At 40.1% G+C, this 22,206-nt stretch overlaps 1 protein-coding gene across 1 annotated transcript in view; it reads left to right on the forward strand.

Annotated features, from left to right (window-relative positions):
- Positions 1-17,740, forward strand: part of LOC124171094 (protein atonal homolog 8) — a 29,032-nt gene extending 11,292 nt beyond the window's left edge. Inside the window, exon 2 of the mRNA XM_046550239.1 lies at positions 15,627-17,740. Coding sequence (XP_046406195.1) covers positions 15,627-16,486 — 860 coding nt within the window. The 3' untranslated portion in view covers positions 16,487-17,740. The remainder of the gene's footprint in view (positions 1-15,626) is intronic.
- The last annotated feature ends 4,466 nt before the right edge of the window (positions 17,741-22,206 follow it).

The raw sequence follows: 22,206 nt of genomic DNA on the forward strand, positions 1-22,206 counted from the left end.
TTTGACAGGCTGGAGGGGAATGAACCACGTTTTCCTCAAACTTATTTCTACTGTTGATGACAAATTATTCCACAACTTAACATGTATTGCACGATTCAAAATTTAAAGTTCAATGTGAGCTTATTTATACGTAATTTTCAATTCTAAGTTGTGGTTCCTTAAACGACGCCAGGTATCGGTAAGAATGTTTCAATGGGGACTCCAGAAGCTATGGATTACGCGTGACACAAACCAAATTTTGGGACATTGAGGTATGTTGATTGGATTGGCCATTCAGGTTAATCGCTTAGTCCTTGAGTTGTTCGAAAATACCGCTCTGGTCATCATCAGTAAATTCAAAACAAACTAATGTACATCCTTCAACACCACTAGCGATGATCAAGAAATAAATTGATGCGGTTATCGTAAAAAATACAATAAATATTATTTCCTCTGTTGCTTCTAGGCTCTTCACATTAGATGGTGAACTGCCGTATATTTCATATGAGTGCCAAACATTGTTTTTTTTCTCCAGAATTTCGAGGAAGAAAGTTAGCTGGCTCACACTGGTTAAGTTTCGTGTCCCGCTCTTTGAATGCCCTCGCGTCTTTTACTTGCAATGTGGCAATCTAATACACAAACGTTGATGATCGTTAACCATTGTTCATTGCTCTCCATCACCAAATATGTATAAAAATATATTAATATATTTTGCTAAACCAAACAAAGGAAGACACTGCTCAAGGGTGGACGAAACGGCCATGGGAACAATAGGGCTGTTTCCTTCATCGAAGAAAACGAAAGGCATTGATTGCGATTCGTTACCCACTATCAGTGTATTCATAATATACAAATTATTTTGTTTTACAAATCCCAGTTTAGACGAATGGTAATGGCCAATTTTAACCTCATTTGAAAAAGGCTATATTGGCGCCCATGCGATGCCACTGCACGTGACGTCACAGGGACCAAGATTCTATACGAGTATATAGGAGTTTTACATCGCCTGAGATTACCAATGTATGCATGAGGCACAGACTTCTGGGAAACATCTCTTAATAATCACCTATTAAAACTGCCAATGGTCGGAAAGTTTCATTCGTTTGATAAGGTATTAATAATCCTTATTTAGCCAAGCGCCACATGCTAACAGGATACTCTACGCTATCGCCATGCTCGGCAGCAAGCAGCCTGCATCGTAGCGGCGTTCATAGCCTCGCACCCAGGTGGCCTCACACAGCGGCAGGCAGACGTCACACGGGCTTTCCCCACCATTCATACTTAGCCGTCGCGTTTTCGCGCGCTGGAAAATTTTCACTTTTCATTTAATCGCGAAAAATAGATATCGTCATTTAAAAATCTAAATGCGTGAAATATGTACTCCAGGTGTAATAGTTTTTCGAATTAGGCAATAAAAAATATTAGGAACCACCCTATTCTCAATGATATTTCTAGACACCCAAAAACTTATTGAATCAATTACTTATTGCTAAAATTTATTCAAAGGTAAGACAACGTTAGAAAATTCTATCAGCTGTCAACTTCCACTTCAGAAATATGAAATACGGTGGCGCACTTCCACGGAAATTATTCCGTGAGTGAGCGATTTAATATCGCTAGTATTCCTATCTGTACGGAACAGTTGCGTCAAATTTTGTCGAATTAAACTCAGTGGTATTTATTGGTTCTATGAAATCTCACTGTAGAAAATTCTTTGGTACATGTGAGTTCATCCCTCCGAATCACACGCTGTCTCCGGGATTCAGTAGCGTTCCCAAAACTGCAACAAAAGTTAAATCACTATTCCACGTATTAAAACGCAAAATATTACGTATGCCCAAATGGGGACTTTTTTCTTGAGAGTGTGGATTTAATTGCTAAGGATACATAAAATTGGGATATCGGAGGTGTGACGCAGCAATTATAGTCTAAAACACGTGGAAAGAATTTCACCATGACCGGGAATAGAACCACGGACTTGAAGCTTTTCAAGAATGTTTCCTCGCTCATGCACCACGTAAACAAATATGCACGCTCTTTCATCCACTATCAAGACAGCTGTCCTCATCAATCCAGACCACCAATGTCACAATGCTCGTTTTTGTCACGTGAGAAGCAAATTCATGACACGTTTTTCAGCCTGTCGTTTCAAGCTGCGCATGTGATGTGCGACTAGTTAGACGTGTGACGCTAGTGGTCCAGGGAAAGCTCCTCATGAAAAGCTTTGATACTTGGACGAATATTTCGTCCCAGCAACGCATCTTCTCTTTACGTGGTGAAAGGGGTGTTGATAGAACAAATACACCCTCGCAGCAACTCGTTGAATGAGACGAGGAATAACACTGTGGTATGATTCCACCCACAGACGAAGAGAACGTGCAAGAGGAAGAATAGAAAGTATTTTCGGGCACGCATGTTTCCGCCACGTAGCCAAGTTTTTCTTCGTTTTAGATGACAATGAGTAACTAAGCCAACATTTCACGCGTTACAAACTTAACTGTCATCTAACCGCCGCCTTTCACCCACAAAAGAAGCTCGCATCATATGCTGTTCTACCTTGAAAATGGCTTAGTTTACCGAAACCTGATATTGACAGAAATGCAGAAATAGTGTAATTAAACCAATGGAAAACAAGCATTAGCGGCAATGCGGGTAGCGGATGTCAATTAAAAAACATATTTACCAAATTAATCAACTCGCTTCAGCCGACAGGGGTTGGAACTCTAACCGCGGTTTGCGCCAACTACCGTTTCCGCTAATAGACAGCATTGTTAGTATGCTTACCACTTTGCTATGGATAATGATTTATTTTATGCTGGCTTACCCTTGTTTTAAATATTCAGAAATACAAAAAATACTTCAAATAAACATCAATCAACATCTGGAAAAGATGCATATTTCAAATTCCTTTTCCCAATAATTTTCACAATATATGAAGTTTTTCAAATGAATCCTAAATGCAAAAATAATTTCTGTGTTTTATATTTATCTTTCATTATACATAAAATTATTAAAACACACGGCAACTTTATTAAGACAACCGAAAAACCTACACTGTTTCTGCAGTTCACGTTTTCACTTGAACACGAGGCACGGGCACATACGAAGTGCTATCTTCCTTTAAATACTTATTTCCTTAGCATGAATATATGGCGCATATTTCGTTGGTCAGGGTCATTTTTGCGAACCCACAACTAATCGAGGAAAAAACCGTAAAGCTTTTCACACGTGGCTTCGTTCGTCTCGGAAAATAATTAAGTCATTTGGATCCCAACTGTCGTACTCTCGAAGTGTCCAAGCGAGAAATGTCATGGTCGGGATAATGAGCGGGAGAAGGCTGGATGGTGTGAGCGCGGAGCAGATAGAGACGAGAGGGGAGTAACAGGTGTTTCAGGGTGTAGGCAGGACATGGAGATTGCTGGGAAGAGAGGAGCAACCCTCTAAACACCATTCTCAGCCACAATCATGCTCAGTGATTGAACCCTAGAAGATAGCGTTTCCCAATTGTGAAGCGAATCCGGCCGCTAGATATACGAAGGCTGCGCGCTAGGCTTAGATTGCTTGAGCAATTGAGAATAGATATCTTTAAGAGCGACACGGAGAACATCGTATTAGAGCCCTTATATATTTGCAGGTCCAACAGAAGCGATAAACTAAGAGTAATATTTAGCCGAACGGATAGCTATGGGAATTCGTTTTCCCGCGAAACATAAGGATCTTCAATAAATACTAGTCGTAATTTTGTTTGACCATTTGCTTTTTATATATAAACGGCTGATGTCCACAGCCACTGCCACACGCCTTCTTAGGCGGCTTGTGGGGTCGTATGTTGATGTAGATCAGGGGTCTCCAAAATACGGCCCGCGGGACGGATCCGGCCCGCGGAGGGCTTTCATCCGGCCCGCGCACTCGTCTCAAGCACTCGCTCGTTTAACTCTGTGAGACGCCGCTAGGAGGAGCATTGCAGCGCTGTATTGCACGTCAAAGTCGCCTTCAACTGTTCGTAAATAAGAAATACGCCACCGGATACTTCGGTAGACGTTGGAATCGAATACTTCAGTCATCGGCAAATTTGCTATCCGGCCCGCGGGGCGATTCGGAACTTGGAATGTGGCCCTCGTGGACTAGTAAATTGGAGACCCCTGATGTAGATGAACCCTAAGGTTGGTTTGCGCATGTGAGGGTAGAGCTCACCTCGAGCCAAGCCGCAGTCGTTAAATTTCACACATGCAGTGTAGGGAGACCATCTCTATTCCTTGGGCCACTACGATGATTTTGTTAGGGGACGTCCGAAGGCTTCACCCGGGATATGAACCCGAGACCTGTCGATCAGTAGCTTATTGCACTACCCACTAGGCTACCACACTACCGCAATCTTGGCCAGAGATGCTAAATGAATTAAATAAGAGTATTCGTAGCGTCAACCTTATTTACAGCAAAAGTTTCCATTTTTTCATTTTTACCAAAATACGGCGCTAATTTCTTCGGTCAGAGTTTTTTGTGAACCTCAGCCTAAAGGGGAAAAAAGATTAGTACGGAAAGTTAATATTTTATTGATTCAAAACGACGTTGCATCACGTCTCTTGCCAAATACAGTTGAACGCATATATTGAATAAAAGTTGGCAAGCAATGTAATTTCGTTATACAGTTTTTATTTCGACCAATACTGCTAACCAAACGGGCAAAGCGCTGTGAAAATATCTCTGAAGTCATGTTGATTGTTACCATGGAAGTGAATGTAAAGAAGAACGATTTTCGGCCTCTGCGCTTGTGAACACGATGGAAACGGTCAACTTTGAAAATAAAATCATGTAGTTCTTGCCAAAAGATTTATTTTTCTACTGATTAAAGTTAATGCTAAAATTAAAACTTTTGCGTTGAAAATTACATTATAAGTTAAATACGGGTGGGTTTCTCTTAAATAAAATGATTTTAATTATCAGCCACTGCTTATTCATCTTCATTTTATTTTTTGACCAGTCCTCCCAATAGCGTAGTCTTCGTAATCATACTTACGTGCTCCATTCCTATCAGCGTGAAACTTTAAAAGACTCTTCACTCTCCTTTGACCGGTCTTGTTTTCGTGACTATCTCTACGATAATGAATGAATAGTACTTGTTCAGAATTTAAGCCTGAAAATTTCAAAGCATTTCGAATATATTATTTTCAACACTGTAATAAGTATATCTCTAACTTCTAAATTTTACCTCTTGATTACATTAAATGTAAAAGTTCTATAATTGAAATACAGATAAATATTGGCTAGGGTCTCCTCTACGTATACCTTGAAAACATACAGATTTTAGCCAAAGTTTTATATTCAATTTCGCCTTTTAATGCAGATAATTGTCCAGCTATATACGTGGGTTCCTTAGGAAGACGCGTGGGAAATTTCGTGGCTATTTCCGCATCACTTGATCCTTGATGGCCTGATTGGCTGGTTCTGACCATAGCTGTTGCATACATTATTTTCATTTTGATTGGATTTTAATTGAAATGACATATATTGCTTTGAAAGACGGAGACGTGTATTAAATTCACAAATGAACCATGGTGGGTCCGATTGGCTCATCTCGAAGGTAGCGTTAGTTTACGTGTAGTTTATTTCGATTTCAAGTTCTATTTCCATACACTTTAATGCTCACAAAGGAGGAGAAGTGTAAGTATTATGTTAAAATCTCATGCGGTCTGAGTTGGGTCCAAATAGCATCCCCATTTTTAGTTCTCTTAAGATAACTTGAGAAATTTTCAACTTGCCAATCAATGATTACACTCAAATAAAAGATCATTTGTAGTTAGAATTCTCGGCTTTGGATGAATTCTTCCATTTCCCAACGAACATTTCTTAATCTCTGGGCTTTTCATGGCACGAGAAGTCTTTTCATCCCTAAAGATGGCATCTGAGTAAACTGCCGAAACATGTTGGACTCACTCGTATGCACAAGCGACATACCTATCCCCTTACATGTACATGCCCACAAATTAGATTAAATTATTATTATTATTATTTATTTATTTACTTGGAGGGGGGGGGGGTGACTCGAGGGGCAGAGTGTCAGAAAACATGCCACCGGGCTAAATGTTTCCTAATCAGATGTATCTAGGGTAGCTGCCATAAGAGAAAATATTTAAGGGTACTGCTGTAGGCATATGGGCGGAGTTTAGAGTTTTATGTTGGGGGGCAAGCAATTCTGCCGGGGATTAGGGGCAATGGAACACCCCCAGTGAAACGAGGTACATTCCATAGCCCGTAAGTGTTCCTGGAAAATTTGCTGAAATTAGCCTCTGAAAACAACATTTTGAGTACTAACTTAGACCATAATTTATTTAAGCTTTTGGTGTATTTGTTTTCATTGCACTTGAATGTACAGGTTTTTTCCTTTTTTTTGACCAGTTATCATTAAAAGGGGGGGCAGCCCCCCCCTACCCCACCAGAACTCCTTTCATGCCCCTGTCCCTGGCTACGTGCCTGTCCCCGTGGTATCCATAAGGAGAAATAAGGATTAATCTCGTATTCTACCACTAATTTGTATTTCTGGCACTAAGCCCTTTAACACGCCGATGTTCATGATATGAAAACGTAAAAAACGTTTACAGGGACGATAAAACGCAGGTAAGGTAGCAATAGCTAAGACTAGTTAGTTTAGTTCTGAAAATCCGTCGTTTGGGTTCTGGAGAGAATTAGCAGATTATAGAGCTGATTTTGTTTACCGGTCAATGTGAAAAGGCTTTGTGCCAGTTTTGGGACTTTTCAAATAAATAAATGTGAAGTCGCCAAGCTCCTCCGATTTACTCTGGCAGCTTCCTGCCGTTGTCAAATTATTTTCATATTTTTGATCCTAAAAAGGTTTTTTCTTGAAACTTAATGTGAAGTAACTATTTCACACGGTGTCTATCTTAGCTTTATGTGAAATATTCTCAAGACAACCTAATTTCAGTCATTTCCAACCTCGATAAGAATACTTCGTTTATGTTTTAATTTCCTTGTCATAAATGTATGCACACCACTCATTCGGGTACACATTTTCGATGTTAAAATGATCAAATACATATTTTCCTCTTCCTTATCTCTTACTTCATTGGATATTCAACTAATCATGCCTGAAATGAGTTTTCGTTGCGAAAAATCAACATATTAACGCATGAAAATTCGGTTTAGCGATGTTATATTTGACCTATCGCGGCTTTTGATTGAAATGAACGAAACACGAAGACTTCCTCCACCACTGTATGCGAAGGAAGTAATTTTGTTGTAAGTGGAATATGGCTCGTGAGCTGAACGCACCTTAAAGGCTAAAGACGATAGGCACATAGTGTGAATCTTCGCCAAGAAATGGAAATACCATCGGGAGAACCTCAGTGCCGTAGAATAGTGACTCCGTTCTACATTTCCCAAATAACATTAGCCCCCACGCATCAGTCCTCAGTCCACCCCTCTTAAAGTTTCCTTCCTCTCCGTAGCTACTAAACAAGCCTGGCAACGCAGTTAATTGCTCGCTCAGGTTTCATGTTACGAATACCATAAACCTTTCTAAATAAAATATCAAGTTACACGAGAACAATAGAAACGTGTTTCACCCTTTCTCGCCAACTGTCTTTTTCAGCCAACCTTCTTCAAAGCTCCCAGTTTCTGGAGGCCAAAAAATAGTCTCCTGTTGGGCCCAAAAGTGTCTAACCATGACTTTTAGTAAATGATGAGGTATCTTGATTGGATTGAAATATTCGTATTGTGCATAAAATTCATAAGAAAATGACACCAAACTTGGTATATTTTTGATATTTTTAAATAATTTTAAGCATGTAAGTAGTTTCCATGTTAAAAATTAAAAATGGAGGCGGAATGGGGATTGGAATGGATTGAGCCCGGTGTTCCATAGCCAGAAAAAATTTCACTGTAGTCGAGTGAAAGTTTCAAGTTACCTGAGAACAATGGTAAGTGGTTACCGAGGCGTCATTCCTCACAGTGGATATTTGTGGACACAACCAAACTGATATAGTACTTGATCCGGATTCGAATCCTGGTCAAGGCGAATGTTTTTTTTCTCTGTTGATTTTTCGCACAATTTGTGCATTGCGGGTGACCCTCGTAAAAGTTAACACAGTGGTTAGTTCCAGCATACTTTCAAAAAATATATACAGTATCAAAAAATAAATCAATAAAAATTGTCAAAAATACATAATTCAAATAGCAGTTTCGTTTATCACTCACATTCGTTTGGATCAGGTGTTATAGTACAAAAATAGAGTAATTGTTTCGATATGGTATGACAAGTTAAGTAGCCACTTCCTCACTATGACAACGTTTATCTTGAAATTTCATAAGATTGCTTTTTAAAGGAGATGCTTATATTTCCACCTGATATTTCCCAATTACCACAATATGCCAATATTTCTTTACGATGGCGGTATCTTAATGTGAAACACCAAATGGTACATTAACCATAATCATGTTTTTGGATATTATACGGATTTTGAAGTCTTTATCGATTATTGTAGACAAGAAAATCATACAAACGTCACGAAAGTTATCATAATCATCCCTGGTCAAAAATCCTAAAATAGGTTTCTTGCATCTCTTCTCTTAATTTTCCTGTCAGCTGATATTTTCCCTCTTAATCGGTATGACTTTAACGGCCTAATTTACCTAAGAATCAGTGGCGCAGCGAGGGGGGGGAGTTTAAACCCCCTCCAGAGCTCAGAGAAATATTTAACTTAAATCCATTTTACTTAATTGGATTGATATTACTAATAGAATAGTGTAAGGATTAACAAAATATCCCTCAGAAAGCCGTAAAACTCACCATTTTGAACCGTTTATCCTAAAATTCCGAAATTTAATAATCTCGCACCCTCCGTTTATATATTGGGTACTCCATACCACCACGCACCCCGGTATTAGTTGCACCTAAACCCCCCAGCCTTAATTCCTGGCTGCGCCCCTGCTAAGATTAGACCAATGACCCAACGGATTGCCATCGCTTTTTACCCATGTCATATTATTCGAGGAGTGCACTCGCTTATTAGCTAACTTCGACATCTAGAGGACGACCCAAAACCTGCAAACTCATGGATGGACTTAATAAGCTTAGCCACGGCGCACAGTGGTCGGAAATCTGAAATCGCTGGACAAAAGTTCAAAACGGCTTTTTTTAGCTGCGGATAGAATCTTAGCATAAATATTCATAAATAATTATCTACCAATTATGGATTTATATGCCACTTCACATAAATTTGATTCTTTGCTGAAATGCAGTAGCTCAAACATGACCGAATTTTCAGAAACACGTGCGATCTCGTTTTTCTCTGTAAATATTTGAATTTAAGCAGATGGTGTTGCGGTGATATGAATTTTATGGAATAAAAACACAGTATTCCATTGATCAGGTGCTTTGACTACATTAGCCAAGATTTTCGAAGAGTTTGGTTTACGTCTGCCCGGTTTGCAACATCAAAAGGAGTACCCATTTTTCGCGTGAAATTTCAAATAAGTAGACGTTATCTTTCGTTTACCAAATACGCAAATCGGGAAATTCACATCATAGTGTGATGTAGAAATTTCTTAAGAATATTACGAAGAAATCTTGGAAAAAAGTTTGCGACCAAGGAAATGAGAGCGATTTTTCGATCGCTCGTCAAGTTTGAGCTAAGCAACGCGGGACCCTGGCTCAGTAACTGAAAATCGTCATATGAACACGGAACATAGTCAGTATTGACCTATGACACTATTACCAGGAGGATGGATCTTGACCATTTAACGCATTACTCTAGTGAATATGGTAAGGATTAGATATGTGACGGAACAATTCCACGTATAAGAAGTGCACTTCGGATGGTTATGTATAGTTAAGAGATTAAGTCGGCATGTAAAAGAGAGGGAAATAAACAGTTTCAGCACCATTTACTCTTTGACCCTACCCTTCCTTTTCAATCCTCGCCGAGGAGGGTTAAGCCGAGAGGGCGTTTTATGACGACTCACAGCCTTTGACGGTATATGGATTCCCCCGCAAGGTTTGTCCTTTTTCCATTTAACCGATATACTATATCGTATAAAATAAAGTAAAATTATTATGCCTTTGAATTCGTAATTTATATAATATTATAAAATGTTAAATTAGGAGTTAACTGACTAGGGAAATTTTCAGATTCGGTCATCATCATGAGCAAATTTACCAAATGCAAGATGTGATGAATGGAATTTTGAAATAATATCCTACTAACGCAGTGGCAAATTTTTGAAAATGTACTTAATCCGTTCTAGTTCCCCCAACTCGCCGCTGGCGACGCCCTCCGACCGGTCGTGTTTTTGTTATTACTTTACGCATGTATATTTCTTGGTTTTAAAAGTCGAATTGGACTATCAACTTGGCTAGAATTCTATTGTTGTGACTCTTTACGTATGCATATTTCTTGGTTTTTAAAGTCGCTTTGGATTATTAACTTGGCTAGAGTTCTATTGTTGTGACTGTTTTTTGCCTATATATATATTCAATTAATTACAACATGTAAAACTTACAATTTCCAATTTATACCAATTAAGATAAGCTAGGCTGGCAAAATGCAGTGATTGTTATATATTAGCGAAGATTTCACGTCGATAGTATCGTACTCATCACTCCAATTAGAAAAATCGTTTAACGGGGCAATCACCATTCGTCTTAAAAGCCTCCCGATGGTTAGGCTCGAAGATAGGCGAAGGGACTGAAGTTGGCGAGTCAATGTCTAATGCAGGCACTTAATGTCGTTTTCATGGGTTGTGAATACGAGTACAATCCCTGCTCACATTATTTCTTCATCCATTTCCATCGCCTCGTTTCTTTCAGCACTCAGCATTCAGCGGATGAATCGCCGATGTGTCTCCAAAACTATTTTACTTCCTTCGAATTTTAATAATTGTGTATATACAAGGTAAATGAACAATTCATAGGAGGCGCCACTTAAATACACCCAATGACGGCTCTGAAAAAACCGTTCAATATTGAAGTTACCGACCCAAATGTTCCGGGGATTTCAACGGGCGAATAAGGATATGAAACCCGCAGCACACCATATTAACAATTTTTTTTGTTACCTCCAATCTATAACTCGAGGTGTCTCCCCTGGAACCAAAAGCTGAAACCAGGAGCGGATTAAGGTGGTTGTTTTGGGGGTGGCGGCTCATTATTTTCCATGGCGCTCTGTTTTCTATATTTACTATGAGGGCTCAATGACTCCATCATTGGTTTCTCAGCGCCCTGCTCATTTACTAGTTGGCAGATGACTGGTAAAAATGTGGAGACGACCACCGCAAGGACAGATTAGCACCTACCGTGCTGACCTTAGTACTGTAGATCTGCACTCCATTTTCAGCAATTTTGTGTCATTTCTTAACAAGCAACCTTTGACGCGAGGATGCAAACTTTGGTAACATTTTAAAGAATGAATATTGATTTTTTCATTTGTTTATTTAGAGGATTGATGTAGAGGTTTACCACTTTGTTAAAAAATGGCAAACTACGATTTTTCATAAGGCGTAAGGCGTAATCGAAGCGAATGCGCCGGTGCCGCCGTAGCAACAATCGAAGGACCTCACGTGGCGTAATATTACGCCCATAGCACTCAAACGGTTAAGCAATGTGTTGATGGTAGAGTTCTACCCGGAACAAGATACCAGCGTGCGTATTTCTCACATTCGGGGGAGAGTGGAGAATTCCTCTCCCTGGGTCACCTCAAATTCGAAGATTTGCATTTGGGAGTGTCCGATGCATTGGAAGGACGCAGAACCCAGGCCACCTAGAAGTCAGGTTTTTTGCTGTCTCTTCTTCCCAACCGTTGCCATAGTGTTTCACCCGAGTTTGAAGACACTTATCTCGTCGACCTCTAATTCGAATATAAAACAAAGAACATCGTGTTAAATCTCTTTTATTCATTCGTGGACTTACGTCATGCAAACTATTTCATTATGCGCTCAGAATCGGTGTTTCAACGTATTATTCTGATTGCTGAGCTCTAGAATCTCGTGAGCGGCTTTGAAGCAGAAAAACGGAGTTAAATAACAAAAATTCCTTCACATATGTTTTACATAAGGACTTTCATAATAGTCATATGAAGTTTCATTTTATTACGGTGATTATTATTTTAGTGAATGATGGAAATGAATTAAGCCGTTATTATACTATCCGCATGCCCAAAGAAATTTTGGACCATCTCCTCGCTCTTGAATTAACTACAACAAAGAGTAGGAGTGAAGACAGGACGCCCTCTGCGTCTACGTGTGGCCGGCTCTAAGCAATCATAATATATGATGTCTGTGCATAAAATACACGTACGTTTGGTACCACCTTGATTGTATAAAACAATAAAAACCTAAGCTGTAATTATTTACTTCGAAGCAAGAATTAGTAAGTCATCCGACTTGTAGACTTGCCAGGGAGCAGCCTGAACTTCGCCACAGTAACTTTAAGGGAGAAAATCTTGCGAGTTGTGAGGACAGACTAGGATCATATTGTGACGTGCCAGCTATCATAAATACTGAGAAAACGATCATCAGCTAATAAAAATAACGTTGACGTTAAAGGTGATAGTTATTTCTATGCTTAATTTACCATCACCTTTCTATATGACAAATATACCCGTTAGTTTTACCGTAAATCGGTCGAATCACGTTATCGGCGAAAATAACTTGGCAAAATAGGATGTATAACGAGCTGAATGGAGAGACATATTACGTAAGGCATGAGAAGAGAGATGCTTTTCTGTGCTGTGAATTAGGAGTAATGCCCATCAGCCCAAATGGCTTATAAGGAAAAGTCAATTACGCGTGGGCAATTTAAGCCTGTAAAAGTAGTGAGTATCTTAACGGCCCATTTTTATGATAAAATCCTTCGTGTGAGGAGAGCACAATTGATAAAAATATAGAAAGAAAAGCTTTTTAAGGGAAAAGTGTGTCCTAACCGGTTCCGAATGGAGACACAAAGAGTGTCTTCACTACACATTTAAGGAAACGACAAGTTTCCCATTTCAGAAATGTTCCACTTCCCACCCTCCATCTAGCAAACTTGCCAGAGCTTAAGCCATCACGGAATAACTCCTCCAGGCTAAGGATGTGACGATGTCTCAATAAAATTACACCTTTGACAATGTGCCGGAGTCTAATTTTTTAACAAAGGAAAAAATATTTTAGCATTGGCGGACATCACATTCCACAGCAATCAGGCCCAAAATAATGCAATTACGTAATGTGAAAGCTCGAGAATAACGCATTCAATCCTTTGAAAACATAATATGTCACTTGAATGATGCTAAAATATTCCAAGTAAAAGAAATCAAATTCATAGTTGGAGCACTTAATTAAATAATCTTTGAATACATTTATACCATAAATTTGCATGTAAGGGGTTTATGAAACCCTTCCATTCAAGTCATTAAGACGGCGATTGAGCTTATTTTAGACTAATAATAGTCAAAATATTTTAAGAATCTTTAAGAAGTTGTTTTCCGTATGCCTACGTAACATTCAACAAATGATAGGTATCATTCGTATAAAATCCACAGGAAAATTACGAAACGATAGAGGTTTCGACAGTTATTACGCGAAAAAATATTTACTGAACTCCCTATTACGTAAATAGTACGGAACATTTTACACATGTCCCGCAAATGCTCTAAAATTTCTAATTAGTGCAATTTCTTTCATTTCTGATGATAAGGTAATTTTATATAAACTTTTGAAGCGTTAAGTATTCGTTTGCGGAAAAAGATATATTAAAATTTGACGGTACACACCTCCCAGATACCACTCCTTCCAGAGTGTAAGACAAAAAAGCAAAGACTTTAAGTTGCAAATTTATCAATTGTCAAAACAATTACTTTTGAGTTTCTCTCGAAGGTTTTCGTGGTGTAAATGCGATTTATCATGAAGATTTCGCCAGTATCGACATATTCAAGATTACATTTCTGTAGATTCATCGTTAGTTTAGTTTTTGTTAAACAATTAATGATTAGGAACCACGCATTATAAGGGTGCTTTCTAGCGATGTTAATGGAACCCGAGTGAAAACGCTCATAACTTGGCCATTTTTTCATGTCAAGGTGAATAAAACCAGGAAAGCTGCCCAATAAACGGAGGATTGATTGAAAACTAAGATATCCGCTGAAAAAACACTGCCGAATGCTCTTTTTCTACCATTAGCAAAGGTTCAAGTAGAAACTGAACTTGAATCATTGGTGACGGGATATGATGAAATTTCTTCACACTGTAATGAAAACTTAGCAAATCTTGGAGAAAATTTTAAATGCAAGATTTTTCGCTGTGTAACTAAATTCCCGTAGTGTAATTCTCCTCCTGTAGGGTAAGATCTGCATAGTAAATGAAGTGTTTGATTTGAAGTCATTCTGATGAAGTTTCAGAGATTTTCATTTCCAATTATAAATTGGAAGCAGATTTTTTTTGTCTCCTGAGGGATCACGAGAGGGAGATGCAGGAAATAGACTACATACTATTTCAATATAATATATATTTGCAAATAAAATGCATTCATAAAAAAAAAACGGTTAAGAACTGTATTTTTTCTTGACTCGTGGAACATTTCGAACGGAAGTACTCCTACTCGCGGAGCAAAATTTCCTAATTTTCAAACATCGCCAGCAAAGAAGTAAAATTCGGTTTCATTTCCTCCCTCAGCCCAAACGTTTTTTCATGGTATTTTCTAGCGATATATTCGGAGGGCAATCCAATATTATGTAATCATTTAGTAGTTTGGAGCACCTACACGCAGTGCATAAGTACAGTTAACATGCACAGTGTTTTCATATTTATAGAAATTCATACATTAGCAAAGACAAAAACAATTCCATGGCCTGTTGATAATAAGTGCTACTGCATCAAAACTGAGAAGATGGCGACGGTTTACGAACGACGCGTTTCAGCTCAGAGCCATCATCAGGTACATGACCAGTCTGTCTTGCATCTGATGATGGCTCTGTGAGCCGAATCGCGTCGCACGCATTAAATAATTGTGGAGAGTGCAACTACCTTTCATTTAAATATGTGCTTATGGCACTTTATTTAGAAAGAATTTCACTAGATTGTATTCCAGTGCATAAAATAATATACAAAGAAGGCGACTATATATTTGTATATTATTTTATGCACTGGAATACAATCTAGTGAAATTCTTTCTAAATAAAGTGCCATGAGCACATATTTAAATGAAAGGCAGTTGCACTCTCCACAATTATTTAAAGCGTGCGACGCGATTCGGCTCACAGAGCCATCATCAGATGCAAGACAGACTGGTCATGTACCTGATGATGGCTCTGAGCCGAAACGCGTCGTGCGCATTAAATAATTGTGGAGAGTGAAACTACTTTTTATTTTTTATTTTATTTTATTCTCAAACCACCGGATACAGCTCTTATTGGCCATTTTACACCGGGGTGTTCAACAAATGTAACAAGTAAACGTACACAAACGACCATGCCCTGGACCGGGGAAACCTACCCAGGCGGGACTCGAACCCGCGACCTCTTGTTTGGCAGGCGAGAACGTTACCCCGCCGCCACCGAGGCCGGCGAATTTCATTTCAATGTATCGAACTCTGACTGTATCACGCCTGAATTGGTTTAACTTCTCATAGGCACCTTCATCAACTCCGCTCTCCGTTGCAGGCCCCACCATGGCGCAGGCCATCCTGCACCGCTGCTCCGATGAGGAGGACGCGGTGGGCCGCATGGACACGGAGGAGGAGGAGGGCGAGCAGTCCCGCACGAGCGACGACAGCGTGGAGGTACGCGTGAGGCCCATCGGGCCCAAGAACAAGCGGAAGCTGGCCGAGCCGCGCAAGGTGTCCGCCAAGGCAGCCGCGATCTGCCGACCCTACTGCCCCACTGCCTACCACCCCCAGGCACCCTTTCGGCCCTGGAGCTCCACGAGCCCCCCTCCGGCCGGCCGCTCCGAAGCCCTCGAGCTGCGCGGCCAACCCCAGCGACCAGCCAGCACCCACGGCTCACCCCAGCTCAAGCGCGAAGAGGACATTCCAGAGGAGGTGCGGTGGGATCCGTCGGCGGCTTCGTCGGCGCGGGTGCCGACGGCGCCGCCCGACGACGAGGATGACGAGTGCGATGTGCCGATGGCTCTGGAGGCGGCGTCCACGTCGTCGGCGCGGGCGGACGACTCCCGTCGCCACGACAGTGTGGTGGGGGACGAGCACAGGAGCCACCTGCGCAACTACAAGAACATGACGCGTGAGCGCAGGATGGAGGCTAACGCGAGGGAGCGGACGCGTGTTCACACCATTAGTGCGGCATTTGACACGCTACGTCGTGCCGTGCCGGCCTACGCGCATAACCAGCGACTCTCCAAGCTTTCCGTGCTGAGGATAGCGTGCGCGTACATAGTCACGCTGTCTCGGGTCGCGGGGAAAGACTATAGTGCTGCGAACGATGCTCCCAGCTTAGGCGAATGTGTGGACGCTGTGACGCGAACGATACAGACTGAGGGCAAAGTTCGGCGCCGGCGAGATGAGTGAGATGAGCCCTCCAAGGTGCCGAATGCGGTGCAGAGCAAGAGGTGCGAACGAAAAGCCTGGCCGATATGTCGATGTGATATCACAAGGACGATTTTGAGCTTCAGAGATTAACGATATATCGTGATTCCCGCGATTTATCGCGCTCCGATATCGCGATTAATCGCGCGCGATGTATCTCGAGGTGCCGAAAATTGGCAATAACGCGATATTCAATGCCAGATATCGCTCAGGCTTGTTGACTCGTTCCGCTAAAGATAACGCTTCGAAGATCTCATGATAGGTTATTTAAAATGCCCTTATCCAGATACACGACAATAATGTGAATTTACTTATAAAATTGTAATGCGTCTCGTAGAGCCAAATTACACTAAAGAGAAATCGCTTTTAGGATTTCGCTTCTTGTTATGATTAATTTTTGGTGAGAATATGATGTCGGCAAAAGAGGAATACCTAACTGGTCTAATGGACGAAATATTTCGAGAACATAATGGTTTCCAACGAAATGTTTATTAGTCTTCCAGTGATTAACTTCCGTCATAGATGCTGTAGAGCAGTTCTGGTCTTTAATTATCGGACTAACTTGTATGAGTGGTGAAGAGAGTTTATATATATATTAAGTCTATGTTGACAATGTTTTCTTTACAAAGTGGGAGCAGTTTATGATGATGCTGAAAATGATGTACTTCATAGCGAGTGGGGTTAATACCTACATGGAGTGGTGAGGTGCCATCTGGTGCGATTGGTTATGTTGATTTTACTGATTATTCTGCTTATATCCTCAATCCGACATCGCTTGTTCCAATGCTCGTGGGTAAGAGGCTCTTCCTTTCCGCCATCGTGTCAAACACGCCCGGAAAGTATCTCCAAACGCTGGCCAGGAGAACGGATCTCCGGGCCTTCGAGGGGAAGATGAATCCAAAGTCTGCAGCGTCCGAAGTATCCGACAGCGAAAGTCGTTGCTGTTGAAAAGGGGATGCCACTGCCCTCAGAGTTTTTCTTTCTAGGGACATATCCCTTACAAGCGTGTATTGTTTGACTACTAACCCCAAATTCCGACTTCAGACTGTTATTGTGATATATGAAATTTTTAAATATTTAAATCACTCTTCTCCCCATAATATGTCCTGGGCATGTGCTCAAATGATTCCCTCCTAAATAAGGATCTGAGTTTTCCACGTCTTTATGTTCCTACTTGTGTATGGTGCTGATCAATGAAATGACGATGAAATAAAGTTATTAGTAGTTGGATCTGAACCCGTTTCTTTCTTTAACCAGGTTTCTTTATCCTCTTTAAAATCCCTAAATGACCGACGATATCAAACAGCTATCATTTGCCCAGTAGATTATCTTTCCTCTACGACTAACATATCTTCCTATGCTTGCTTACACTTCTCCTTATATTTCATGGGCTACCATGGGATTTATGAATTGTGAGAGAACAGTTTATGACAGAGCTCATGCCACACTAAGACACTTGCGTGAAAAATGACACACTGAGGTTGTGGTTTTCAGTTCTGTTCCCAAAGCCACCACGCACACCGAAGATTTTTTTATGGGAAAGATCGTAGGTTTAGAACGGAATGCTAACTCTTCGGAAAGTGGCTAAACAGTAGACTCACTGGACTACCATGCTCCCCCTTGCATACATGCTAGAAAAAATGTTCCCAAAATTCTAATATTTATATTTTCACCTTGTTTCTTCCATTGAAATCGTGGCACTCTTATAAAGGAGTATCGAAAGCTTTCACTGTCAATTCATGGTCATGGAGGGGTGGTCTCAGCCACAATGAAAAGCAATAATGCACGCCAAGAAATATTTTTGATAATGTTTCAGGACAAAGAAGAATATTCATGAGTACAAGAAATCCATCATTTTCTGCATTTTAAACTCCTATAGTATAGTGTGGTACATACTCGAAAGTTCTTTCATTTCAGGAAATACAGTAGAAGGTATGTCAAAGCGACCATGAGTGATCGAGCTTAACTACAGATATTTTAATTTTCTGGTGGATAATTGTGTTTGAATCGCATTGAAAATGCACTATTAAAAAACCGCCACGTATTGGATAAACTGCATGATGTACGGCATGAATTTAAGTTCTATAATTCCATACGGCCATCAAGGTGTAGATGCCGCATCGATCATTGCACCACCACTGCCACAGACCCTTCATTCCTCTTTCAACTTCCTGATCCCTCCCCTCCGCATCTCCACCAAGTGTTTCCCTCCTCACCCACCACATCGAACACCTCTTCATTTGTCCTCCCCTCCATCCATTGCCCTTCCTCCGTTCTCCTCCACACTGAAACCCTTACAGAGTTCTTTTCATTTGTTCTTGGATATGACGAGTAAAATAGAGAGTGTTGAGTCCGTCAGTAGAATAGCGTAGGCAAAGAGGGCTTCCCGATAAAAGAACAATTTTCTTACAGCTGAGAGTAAAATCATGGAAGCAAGGTAACAAATCATCAGATGCTACATATGGAGCATGTTTCTCTATGGATGCAAGGCTTGGACGTTGACAGCAGCAGAGCAGTCAAGAGTGGGATCATTCGAAATGTGGTGCTACCGAAAAATTATGAAGATAAAATGGATTGACCGTGTAAGTAACGAGTAAGTGCTAATAAGAGTGAGAAAATAGAAGCCTCCTAAAAACCTTAAGCAGAAGATGGGACAACTTAGTTGGCCACATTTTCAGATATGATGGCCTGAAGGAAAAAATCTTAGAAGGACAGGTGGAGGGGTAGAAGCGCAAGGGAGGGTCCCGAATGAGTTACATAGGACAGGTTGTAAAGGATGTAAAAGAGAAGAAATGTGTTGCTATAAAAAGTCTGGCGGATAAGAGAGAAGAATGGAGAGCTGCGTCAAACCAATCTTAGGATTGTAGGTTGATGATGATGGTGATGACGAAATCATGACGCCCAGTCCCCGAGACGTCGCCTTAGGCCTTCAGGGGTGATACCGATTCTTCAGAAGGAAAGGCAACAAAAAAGGTGGATCCAAGCATAAATGGGGGAATGTACAATAGACTTCGCACAGAAAGGCTGTATGGTGAAGAAGGGAATGTCCTATTCGTGATTCTCTCAGCTACTTACGTGCATAGCAGGTACCGCAAGCCAGTCCTCATCACTTAGAATCACGATAGGGAAAGGAAAAGAAAAGGTAAGAGGCTTCATAATGACAATGAAAATGCATTGTTGTGTTTAAAAAATATGAACTAATAAACCCATGCGAAAAATCCGAAAATGCGAAATAAGTATGTTAAGGAAACGATGTAATAGGGTTTTAAATAGTGAAGGAGGTGAATCTTAAAGTACTTTCTTTACACTTGTTTTCTTGCAAAAATATACAAAACATATAAATACAATACAGGCAAGAGAGTTTGGTACAAGTAGGAACAATCATGACGTCATTGAATACTGGAATACTTTGAACACGATATATTTATTTTTTCGTGATACGCTTTATCTTTTAAGTTCCATACACACGATGTCTCCTTTAGAGAACGTTCAACATTCCTTATACTTATTAGATTTAATTTTTAATTTTTTTTCCTGCTCATGTTAAGTTTTTTTGTTTAGTTATTGATTCGACGGGTTATTAAAACATTTTTTGAAGTTTAGGATTAAAAACATGTGTGGAGTCGATATACCTCGTGCGAGTAATCTGCATGGAAAAGTTGAAATGTTTAAAGTCAAATTAGTGGGTAAATAGTGGAATTTGAGTATGTGATTGTATTTTTCGTCAGAAGCCGGTTATTCAACGTTTAAAATGATGCCTCATTAATATCTGTAGGTGCACTATTTATGTGGCATATGCGCACTGACAGAAAAAGACTTTTATGTTATAATTTTTCAAAAATATATTAAGACAATAAATGCGAAAGGGGTCAAAGCAACGCCTTTTTCATTTTCACTCAGTATTTTTCACACTATGAAGTACCTATAGGTTTAAATTTCATTTTCATACAATAAGACTTAGTCCTATTATACAAAGTTTTCTCCTCGTTAGGATACTTGATCAGTTGTTGCGGAATGATTCACCGATTCTGGTAGAAGGGCAATTAAGACCACCTCTTGAAATTTGATATTCCAATACAGAATTTTTAATACTTTCACCTCTGTTCTCTCTTCCGGTCAAAGCACAAAGAGACAAAAGCTGTTATGCACATCAAAGAAGAAATCCTTAAAAGAAAAAGAGTTAAAATCAATTTACTTTTGACTAATGTGGATTTCCTACTGGGCACTGTAAATCCAAGAGACCAGCCTTCCAGCCGCCTAGCCTTGAACCAACAATTTCTAAATAAAATGTAATATGCAATATTACGCCCGGTATATGGTGGCGCAACATTACGCCCGTAGCTCGTTCAGCGCTAATTACTTAGTATTATAAATAATAGCACTTAAATCAGACAGAAAACCACTTAAATTCTTCTGGATTTCTCCTAAAATCATAGTTTTAAACGTCATAAATCGCTGCTTCATTGATAAAACGATTTAATGCCATTTTAAAGTCAGACACGAAAAATAACCCCGTCCATTATGGAAAATTTCCATCTAGTCCGGTGAGGTGCAGTTTTTTCTGAACATTTGCTCACCTTACGAAGCATTTTCTCCACTTTATTCATAATGAATGTATGAAAATTGAACATTTTCCCATGTTCCGCCAACAGAGCTGAGCAAATGATTAAAGCTCCTGACATTTATTCATTCTAAATGGAGCAAATGTTCCACATTCTGTTAGCATAAGCTTTTTCTCACTTTTATCCACCCGAACCATTGAAATGCGATACTAAGCTCTCGAAGCAGAAGGCTTAAGACGTGGATTTTAGATATTCTTATTGAAATTATGAGGATAGAATATCACAATCCGGCGGGGTATGTTACGTGAGAGGGACGGGAGAAAAAGATGGAAGGGGAAGAGAGGGATGGATTTTAAAGAAGAAAAGCAGAAGCGATGGAGAGTTCAATGGGGCACTAAGAAAGTACAAGGGTAGATGGGTGGGTACAAGGATAGATAGGAGTAAAGCAAGGATAGAAAGTACAAGGGTAGATAGGAGGGTGGGTTACCAAATGATAGATGCAGAAAATAGGTGTGGCACAAAAAGTTGTTATGACACCAGCCACCTATGCGAGAATATTTAAAAAAATTAGGCTCACGTCATGACAGCCCTGAGTACCAGAGTTCGAGCAAGCATTCGTGTAAAAATAAAATCCGAAGAACCAAGCGTGATGGGGTGGAATTTTTCCATATTGAAATAAACACTTGCAACTTTCCACGATTATTAACGACCTAGATTTCAATGTTACTACATCATCTTCAAGGTACAAATGGTGGGTAGTGCATTCAATTTATACAATTTTGTTAACCCCCAAAATAAACCCTGCATTTGCCATGCTTCCTCCCTTACCCACCACCTCTTTCTCCGGTTTTTCCAAGCACCATATTCCTCTCATTGGCTTTCATATCTATTCCGTTCACTTTCGTCTTCATATTTTCCCCTCTCCTCCCCCTCCCCTTACTTCCCCCACTCCAGTTTAAATTGTATAAATGGAATGCACTATTCACCAGTTGTACTTATAAGATAATATAAATAATTGGAGTGACTTTCAATGATCGTAGAGTTGCGCTGTGTGTACATAAAAACCAAGTGGCTGTGATAAAATCTGGGCTCAACTGTGCAGAAGCAAGAATAGAAAAAGGAGTGGGACAAGGGCACCGT

The sequence above is a fragment of the Ischnura elegans genome, chromosome X (assembly GCF_921293095.1).
Source record: "Ischnura elegans chromosome X, ioIscEleg1.1, whole genome shotgun sequence".
NCBI classification, from domain to species: domain Eukaryota; kingdom Metazoa; phylum Arthropoda; class Insecta; order Odonata; family Coenagrionidae; genus Ischnura; species Ischnura elegans.